The following is a 10758-nucleotide window of genomic DNA, read 5'->3' as shown; positions in this document are numbered from 1 at the left end:
TGTGCGGATTAGAAAAAACACTGTAAATGAACTAGTAGTACTCTAATCGGTATAGCAGTCGCTGAGGGAAGTTTATATCGGATATGCCCATTGAGACTCATTTTCCTGAACTCTGCATTACGAACTCACTTTTGAAGTCAACATATAGCTTCACATCGGTGAAAAAGATAATAGGGTCTTCAAGCTCATATACAAATTTCCACCCGTAAACTGTGTATCTTCCATTACTTGTCAATGGCAGTGACTTTTTTTACGGCTGGGTATTTGTATACGAGCTCGATAGGAATACCCATAATATGAACGGCATCAAAAATTACAAGTCATATATTATAAATACCAGTTGAGAAAGAAAGAGGGAGAGTTTATACCGGGAGAAAGTTAAATCTAAAGCTTTTAGTTACTGATTTCTTCAAAGGATTGCAAACGAACGGTTAATCTAAACTCTTCTGTAATGGAGTAATTTAACCAGGATTACCCTGGTAACAGATCTGCGTATTTCTTATCAAAAGTGAAGTATGGTTATCTCTGTGATACTTGCTCATCGTTAAGTGTTTTACGTAGCATGTAAGTTGCAAGTCACATAATGTGGAATGCTACGTGTAGTATAGTATAAGTAGATGTATTTAGTTATTACTCTTTCAGTCATAATGGAATTCAGATCGATTATAATTATAGATAAATATCTACGAAAATAAAATCTTAAGCTACACCAGGATGATACATCTGATCTGATGTCTTCTAGCCTCTAATAAAAAGCTTCAGTCCAAAAGTAATGCTGATAACGTATACGATTATTATCACTCATTTGTTGTCTCTCAGCGTCTGTATCAGCCACCGGTTGTTGTTAGTGTTAATGCTTTGCTGCAATAAACCGGTTGTGTTTTGAGGCATTTGAAATGACTCTCCAAACAATAGTGTAAAATAAACTCTCTGAAAAAATAAACAGATTATTCAAACGTTTTCATTGCATCAGGTTATTCTGTACTGCTTCTTTATTGTGGTGGTCCGTGGAAGGTCGACAGTTTCCGAACCAATTCAAGTTTGGTGTTGGCACGTCTTCTTACCAGATCGAGGGGGCTTGGAATGTGGACGGTAAGGGTGAATCCATTTGGGATCATTTCACCCATCATCATCCTGATATGATAGCGGACCGAAGTAATGGTGATGTTGCCTGCGATAGTTATCATCAGGTAAGAAAGGCTACATGTAGGATAAGCTTAAAAATAGTCCGTTTCTGATTCTAGTGGCGAAGAGATGTAGAAATGGTCAATGAACTTGGAGTTGACATATATCGCTTCTCAATTGCCTGGGCACGAATCATGCCAACAGGTTTAAGTAATCAAATAAATCTGAAAGGTATTGAGTATTATGACAATCTCATAAACGAGCTACTCGAGAATGGAATCACTCCAATGGTAACGTTGTATCATTTTGATTTACCACAAAAACTGCATGATCTGGGTGGTTGGTTGACCGCCGATATTGTACATCATTTCGTGGAGTATGCGAGAGTAGTTTTCAAAACTTATGGCGATCGAGTTCGAATGTGGACAACATTCAACGAACCCTGGCACATTTGTGAAAATTCGTACGGTAGAGATGGATTAGCACCGGCTGTAAATTTTTCTGGAGTAGCAAACTATATTTGTGGTCACAATTTGCTTAAGGCTCACGCCGAAGCAGTCCATTTATACAGAGAACAGTTTCAGTCAAGGCAGCATGGTGTGATTGGAATTTCATTGGATTCACGATGGTATGAACCCGCAACTGAATCGACAGACGACTCGGAAGCTTCCGAGTGGGCTTTACAGTTTCATGTGAGATCGTTTTACCTGACTATTCTTGGAAGGTAATAATGAATTTCATTGCAGTTAGGCTGGTTTGGGCATCCAATATTCTCTTCAACTGGAGATTATCCAGAATACGTTAAGAAACGGATTAACGCCTTGAGTAAAGATCAAAACTTCTCTAGATCAAGATTACCAGTATTCACGGCAGATGAAATCAATCGGATTAAAGGAACGGCTGATTTTTTTGGTTTGAACACATACACGACAAGACTGGTAACTAAAAACAGTGAAAGTAATGCTGCCAATTACAAAACCCCATCGTTTGAGCACGATTCTGCAGTTATATTCACGGTTGATTCGAGTTGGGCTTCTGCGCATACTTCTTGGCTCAAGGTACAACAATAACTTTTTATTAAATAACAATCTAAAAATGTACTTATTCTAGATCGTTCCTTTTGGTCTTCGTAAGCTGTTGAACTGGATCAGGAAGGAATATGGAAACCTTCCAATGTGGGTTACAGAAAACGGCATCGGGACGAGTATGGGAACCGTAGACTACCAACGGGTAGACTATTACAACGGTTATCTGGACGCTGTATTGGATGCAATCGAAGATGGGTGCGATGTACGCGGGTACATCGCGTGGAGTCTGATGGATAATTTCGAATGGCGTGCGGGATATGAGTATGTATCAGCCCTTACTGAAGCATATGTTTCTGCAACGATTTAACGTTATTTTTTTTTTGCAGAAGCAAGTTTGGGCTATTTTATGTTGATTTTGAAAGTCCCAACCGAACACGGTATGCTAAAATGTCTGCTAAAGTTTATAGGAGGATTATTGAATCACGTTCAATCGACAACAGCTTCCGACCACAACCTGACGTTATTATTTTATCGAGTGATGATATGTATTGTGATAAGAATGCCTTCGAAAATAAAGCATGTGTTCCATGAATTTAAATTTTTCTAGTCTATTGAAAATGAAAGTTGAAACCGTAAGGAATATTTATTTTAGAAGTTGTGATTAGCTAACAGAGCTTTTCAACTAACCATTGCATGAAAGTGCTTCTCCCCGTTCGCTGCGGCATGGAGCTTTCAAAAGCTCGTGAGTTGCCATCTCTAGTCGCTATCATACGACTAAGGTGCTTAAAGCTTACAGCATAAATTCAAGTTCCGATACCGATGCAACATAAAATGTCTGGTATGTTTCCATGGACTACGTAACGAATGTATTTCGAAACTGTTGCACAATGCGTAGGATGTATGACCAATCTTGTCATTTCAGCGCACTAGTGTATCACACTGTTACGCTGCAGAAAACGTTCCAAATTTCATTCTTGATTTGTTCTCCGGTAAAAAATTAGGATGAAGATAAATCAAACCTTTTTTTCAAGCAAAAGTTTCAGGGTTACTTTATTTCAATGTTTTTTAATCGTTGTTAAAATTAACTTTATTTATGTTGAATAATCGATGTTTATCGGTGAGAAATAAATTAAAAGCCACAAATTTCCGAACGTTTCCATTGTAGAATTCGTTGAAAATGACTGAAAAACAATGAATGAATAAGTCGAAACGTCCGGAAATTTGTGGTTTCTAATTTATTTCTCACCGATAAACGTCGATTATTCAACATAAATAAAATTAAGGGTTATGATCCTAACGAAACAAAAATTAACTTTTCAAATGCATTCGTTTCTAAGTTCTCCTGAATTTAGGAAATTGGGAAATAGTAGTTGATATTTTCTTGAAGTTTTTATGTTGGTATACAATACTTTTGGTGAAAAGTTCAGCACTTTTTCAATTTTAACTTTTTCAAGAAAAATCATGATACAGCTATACCTCGATTTTACGCACATTCTCGTTTTTGAAATGTGCGTAAAATCGAATTGTGCGTAAAATCGAAGCAAGATTTTCAAAATTTTTAATAACCCAAAAATAACTTCCGTAATCGGAAAATTGCAAATAAACATGTAATGGAACAGCCAATTATTACGTAAAATCCAAAGAGGGGGTTGGAAAGTTTGTCAATCCATATAAAAAAAATTTAAGGTCGGAAAAATAGTTACATAGCGGGAAGGGGAGTCGAAGAAGATAATCATTTGTGTTACGTAATTGATAGACGTTCTCTACTGGACCGTTTCTGGCAAGGAACTTACTCAGAATATCTGAAAGGAATTAAACGAAACAATGAATATGGGTGCGTGTGTATATGTGTATGTGTGGGTATGTAGGCCACACATTTTTACCCATACTAACGCCGACTTCCATTGAAAAAAGTCCATTTACCTTGCTTGAAATTTGATTCATGGATTGACTAGGCCGACAGCCATTTTCAGAGCCAACACGGTTTGTTTTACCGATAAACCATCTTCAGCAAAGTTATTATTAATTTCGTCCCTAAAAAAATAAACACTGTAAAAAAATCCTAAACTTCAATATTTTTAAATTAATATCTCCAAGGTTAGTTAACTATGATTGTTTCACTAGCAAAATGGAGTTCTCGTAGAAAAAATCTGTTTTTAAAGAGTATATTTTTAAAGGTATTCATTTATTATATGCTCGTATTGTTTTCTATTTTTTTTGAATATTTTTTGGTGTGATCTTGTTATGAAAATTACTGTTGTAAATTTTGCCATATACCAGTCAAGGAAACCGTTTTAGCTTCAAAATTGTTTACTCTTTATGGAAAATCTAAATTTTCTGTTTCTTACTTGTTTTTTATTTCTCCATGATCAGATAACCATAAATGTTCAGCTGGGCTTTGGTAGTTGTTATAAAAAAATATATAATAGAGCTTTTTGATATAATTAATTTTGTTAATTTTTTGTTCACGGTGTGAATAATTTTCGGAAATATAAAATTGATATCTATAACTTTGCCGAAGACACTTTATCGACCGAATAAAACGTTCTGGCTTTAAAAATATTCGTAATCATCAAATGAATTAACCATTTTCACTAACTAGTATGTGAAAATGGTTAATTTATTCGATGATAACAAATATTTTAAGAGTGATTCGAAAAACTAGTCGCACAAAATGATACAGCCAATTAGAACATCTTTGCAAAATTTCAGCCAGATTGAAAATGACAGTAGAGAAAAAGTATCAAAATTGGGACGTTTTGCCTTTCTCCTAGAAAGGTATAGCAATCACTGGAAAAACCGAAGGTATAAAAGTGGTCCCAATGGCCGAATGTCATATACCACTCGACTTCTTTCGACGAACTGAGTATTTTCTGTATGTATGTATGTATGTGTGTGTGTGTATGTGCAACTTTTTTTTCTCACTCACTTTTCTCAGAGATGGCTGGACCGATTTTCATAAAATTAATTGCAAATGAAAGGTCTAGTTGTCCCATAGGTTGCTATTGAATTTCATTGTAATCGGATTTTTAGTTTAGAGGTTATGTATCAAAATGTAAAAATCACGAAACATCAATATCTCAGAAACCACACAACCGATTTCAATAAAACTGGTTTCAAATGATTGGGATGTCCTCAGAACTCTTAACTTTTGAATTTCGTTATGATTGAACATATGGTTCAAAAGTTATGTAAAGAAAAGTTATCCTGAGGTTGTTTAAACTCACTCATTTTGCTCAGTGATGGCTGAATCGATTTTCACAAAATTAGTGTCAAATAAAAGGTCTAGTTGCCCCATAGGTTGCTATTGAATTTCATTGCAATCGGATTGTCACTGTGTACTTTGTTCATAGAAATGTGAAATCACATAATGAAAGTAAACATATTGACTTTCTCCTAACGATCACTGGCTAATTAAAAGGTAGAAAAATGATTGAAATGGCCGAATGTCATAAACTACTCAACTCAGCTCGACGAATGAGCATGTTCTGCATATATGCATGTATAGGTGTATATGTTTGTGTGTGGGTGTGTACGTGTGTATGTGCACCTTTCTTTCGCAGTCACTTTTTGCCTTTCTCCTAGAAAGGTATAGCAATCACTTGCAAAACCGAAAGTATAAAAGTGCTCCAAAGAGCTGAATGGCATATATCACTCGACTCTGTAGCGAGCATTTTCTGTATGTGTGTGTGTGTATGTGTGTGTGTGTGTGTGTGTGTGTGTGTGTGTGTGTGTGTTTATGTGCAGATTTTTATTCTCACTCACTTTTCTCAGAGATGGCTGAACCGATTCCCATGAAATTAATTGCAAATGAAAGGTCTTGTTGTCCCATATAACTCTATTGAATTTTACTGTAATCGAATTTTTAGTTTAGAGGTTATGTTTAAAAATGTGAAAATCATGAATCATCAATATCTCAGAAACTACACAACCGATTTGAACAAAATTGGACTCAAAAAAACGGACTACCTAGAAAACCCTCAAGTTTTGAATTTCATAAAGATTGAACTTGTGGTTCAAAAGTTATGAAAAGAAACGTGTTCTGAAGACTGTTTAATCTCACTCATGTTTCTCAGAGATGGCTGTACCGATTTTCATAAAATCAGTGTCAAATGGAAGGTCTAATTGCCCCATAAGACTTTATTGATTTGTTTTGCAATCGGACTATTACTTTGCCTGTTATGTTTAAAAATGTAAAATCCAGCTATGCAAAGGAACATGTTCCGAAGACTACTTGGACTCACTCACTTTTCTCAGAGATGGCCGACCCGATTTCCACAAAATTAGTGTCAAATGAATGGTCTAGCTGCCTCAGAAGACCCTTTTGAATTTTACTGTAATCGAACTGTAACTTCATTTGTGACGTGCCGACTTGTGAAAATCACGAAACTTCATTATCTCAGAAACTACACAACCGATTTGATTATTATTATCAGATGAGCGGACTAGTTAAGGGTTTACTGATGAATTATGATTGAACACGTGGTTTCAAAGTTTGGCTGCCCTACACGTTCCCATTTCATTTGATTATAATCGAACTTAAGCAACCGTTATGTATAAAATTGTTAATAAAACAACGAAAGTCTATTATCTTAAAGATTACATGACTTATTTGAACATAACTAGTGTCATACGAACGAGTCATCTCTCAAACTAACGAATAACAAACTTCATAACAATTTGATATGTGGCTCAAAAGTTATGGAAAGAAGAAAAATTCAAAGACTATTTAAAACTATACCTGCTTTGATCGATATATGTGGCCTCAACATAATTTAAATGTGGTGTCGTACTATTTGAACGTTCCAAGTTCATTGATTCCTTGCGGTTTGTTTGAAGTCTGCAAATGCACGACGAATCGGCCATAGGATATGATCAAAGTCAAATAACAAATCGTTTGAAATGATTGGTTTTATCGAAATGACAACAGCCTCGTCTTTTGGTTTCTGTAAAGCAAAGCCTTGGTGCTACATTCCGTATCGGAACTCGACCTTCTGTTTATTATACACAGACTTCGCAGCCAACTGTTGAGTGTACAGGACAATTGCGGGGCTAGCGCTACGATCCTACTGACACTAACAGTCTCTCCCGAGCCGAGACTCGAACCTACGACGACTGGCTTGTTAGGCCAGCATCGTACCTCGAGACCAGCTGGAAGATTCTCTTTTGGCTTCTGTACATCGCCTTAATTCTGAATATATTCATATTGGGTGGTATTCTGTCTTTATCAGCAGACTTTCTATCATCAATCTGACACCGGAAATACCCATATTGGGAGGTATTTTTGGTTGTTTTCCAGAAACTAAAAGTGGTCGTCTTCAAATTCAAAATAGTGTCCAGGGTCAATGCTTGGTTTCTATGCATCATCACGTTTACGGAAATATCCATATTGAGTATTATTCGGTCATTTCCAACTGTTGCCTATAAGTTGCCATTTAGCAATTCAAAATGGTGCCTGAGGTCAATTGTTAGGTTAGCTCCTTGCATCATTCTGGTTCCAGAGATACTCATATTGGATAGTATTTGTTTATTTTAGGCTGTTTTTCACAAACCGGTAGTCGCCATCTTGGATTTCAAAATGGTATTTAGGATACTGGTTAAAAAAACTCATATTGGGTGATATTTGGTCACTTTGGACTGTTTTTCAGAAGCCGAAAGTCGTCATTTTGGACTTTAAAATTGCCTGTGAAATCAATTTCTGTCATCTGGGCGTAATTCTGGTTCCGAAAACATTCATATTGAATGGTATTTGGTCATTTCCGGCTGTTTGCCAGACACCGGAAGTCACCATCTTAAAATTCAATTGTGTCTGTGATCAATTTTTAGCTTCTGTTCATCTTTCTGGTTCCAGAACTACTAATATTTAATGGGAATCGTCCATTTCAGGCTGTTTTCCAGAACCCGGAAGTTGTCATCTTAAAATTCAAAATGTTGTCTGAAGTCGATTTGTGGCTCCAGTGCATCATTACGGTTCTGGAAATACCCATATTGGGTGGTATTTGGTCATTTGCCGCTGTTTTTCCGACACCGGAAGTCGCCATTTTGGATTTCATAATGGCATTTGGAGACAATTTATGGATTTTGAACGGCATACTGGTTAAAAAAAACTCATATTGGGTGGTATTCGGTCATTTTCTGCTGTTTTCAGAAATCGGAAGTCGCCATCTTAGAATTTAAAATGCTATCTGTGGTCGATTTTAGCTCCTGTGTATTATTCTAGAGCCGGATATTACTATATTGGGTGGAATTCGGCCATTTTCGGCTGTTTTCCAGAAACCGGAAGTTGTCATCTTACAATCCAAAATGCTGTCTGAGGTCGATTATGGAACATATTTGTTACCACTAAAAACATTCACCTGCCAATATGCTTCCATTAATTGATTAGTTCGCGAGATGTGCAGAAACATGTACTTCCAGAAGAGGGAGGGGCGTCAAACCATTATGGACATATTTGAAACCTCTAAAAACATTCACATACCAAATTTGGTTGTATTTTCTTGATTGGTTCTTGAGCTGTGCGAAATTTGTGTTTAATTCTCATGGGATCCCTCCCTTATAGAAGAGGGAGTCGGGTTTCAAACCATTATGTACATATTTGTTACCACTAAAAACATTTACCTGCCAAATTTTGTTCCATTTGGTTGATAAGTTCTCGAGCTGTGCACAAATTTGTGTTTCATCCAACTATTATGGACATATTAGTTACCCCTTAAAACATCCACATGCCAAATTCGGTTTCATTTGCTTGGTTTGTTCTTGAGTTGTGCAGAAATTTATGTTTCATTTGTATGGGACCCCTCCCTTCCAGAGGAGGGAGGGGTCTCAAACTATCATAGGAACCTTTATCGGCACCAAAAACCCCTACATGCAAATTTTCACGTCGATCGGTTCGGTAGTTTTTGGGCCTATATGGATTAGACAGACAGACTTGACTGCATTTTTATATGTAAAGATTACAACATCAATATTTTAGAACCTAAAGAGTGAATATACATTTATTGGATTGAAGCGTTCATGTAAATCTATTTTTACAATTAAAAAATTGAATGAGAAAGGCTGGGTCTGACCGCTAGGTGGATTAATTTAGGTTTTTTATTGAAATACTTTTAGTTATTGAACGACTTCAAATCAGACAAGTTTTCATTAGGGACTATCCATAAAAAGTAAGGTTTTTTACGCGGGTTGCATTTCTCCATAACTCAAAGCCAGCACAAGATATCAACCTCATTCCAATCACGTTTTTCGTTTTAGGACACAAGTAATCATATATCAGTTTTTTTTAATTCAATTTTTGGTGTAAATACTGAAAATTTATAATATTGTATTTTGTCCTTCAGAATGACCACTATCATATATAGTCAAAGTTCAAACGTTTTGGGATGGTTTTCTACGTTATTTTTTCAACGCAATTTAGTCTTTTCTACGCGGTCCCATACACATTTGGAACGTATTCCCCGCGTAACAAAACTGACATATTTGTGGACATATTTTGGGTGATTTCAGACCTCCGTGGATGAACTTTCATATGAATTCTCGAAAAATTATATGGACCGTGAACATCTTCCTACCTCTCCCCTAAGTATCCACGTGATATATGGACAGCCCCTTATTTGTGAACGATACCTAATTTATATAATCCTGCAATATGCACAATTCAAACAAAAAACATTTGAATTAGAACTGTGTTTGAAAAAAGTGTGCATAAAATCGAGGTGTATAGGTGTATAGGTGTATCATGTACGTAAAATCGAAGTACGTAAAATCGAGGGTGCGTATAATCGAGGGTGTGTATAATCGTGGTATGCCTGTAATCATTTAAAATCATAAATCGTTTTCAAGATAATTCAAAATTTAGATTGAAAACTAAGAATTTTCGTAGCTTCTTTGAGATTTTCTAGGAACATGCATAGATTCGTGATCACTATAACACAATTCATTCCTTTGAAACTGCAATTCAGCTTTGAGAAAAACTGTTCAAAGTCAGTTATCGCTTTGTAAGTTTAGTTTATACTAGCTGGACCCAGAAAAAGTTGTTTTGCCTTGAACAAAATTTTGTGATATTAACGATAAACATCAACACATGATCGATCATGAACACACATTCAACCTCAGCAATGCCAGAATAATAGATCGCAGCTACAAATCTTCTGATCTACCAATACTTAAAATATGCCATATGCATATCCAGAACACACCTAACACATTTAATTTTAGAACAGACGTAGATAATCTCAACACCGTTTACGCAGGCATTCTTCACACATACCAAAACACTACCTCTTGTAGATCACAGATCACTCTCAACAATACCAGACCACCAATCATTCCGATCGACTTTCGTTACAATTATCCTTCATCCCACCCTTGTGAGGAAAATCACTCACATGAATTTTGTTTCAATTTCTTTCCGAAAACTTCTCGATCGATTGTGACGGAATTTCTTGACAATTCCTAAACCATCAATCTAACACAAAATACCTTTTTTTCAAGGGAAAAATATTTTTGGTTGATGAGATATTCAAAAACTTACGTTGTCTATCCTGGCGTGTGGTTTTCCACACATAAAACATTTGAATTTATTTTGGACAAGAAACAAGTTAATTTT

At 36.0% G+C, this 10758-nt stretch overlaps 1 protein-coding gene across 1 annotated transcript; it reads left to right on the top strand.

Annotated features, from left to right (window-relative positions):
* The first annotated feature begins 666 nt into the window (after positions 1–666).
* On the top strand, positions 667–2744 carry LOC129719834 (myrosinase 1-like). The gene is made up of 6 exons (XM_055671243.1): positions 667–916; positions 974–1190; positions 1245–1817; positions 1872–2183; positions 2236–2474; positions 2540–2744. Exons 1-6 carry the CDS (start codon positions 897–899, stop codon positions 2742–2744), a joined length of 1566 nt encoding a protein of 521 aa, XP_055527218.1. The 5' UTR covers positions 667–896.
* Positions 2745–10758: the final 8014 nt, after the last annotated feature.

This window comes from Wyeomyia smithii, chromosome 2 (assembly GCF_029784165.1).
Source record: "Wyeomyia smithii strain HCP4-BCI-WySm-NY-G18 chromosome 2, ASM2978416v1, whole genome shotgun sequence".
Taxonomy (NCBI): domain Eukaryota; kingdom Metazoa; phylum Arthropoda; class Insecta; order Diptera; family Culicidae; genus Wyeomyia; species Wyeomyia smithii.
The sequence above is the reverse complement of the archived record's forward strand: the minus strand, read 5'-3'. Positions and strand labels throughout refer to the sequence as shown.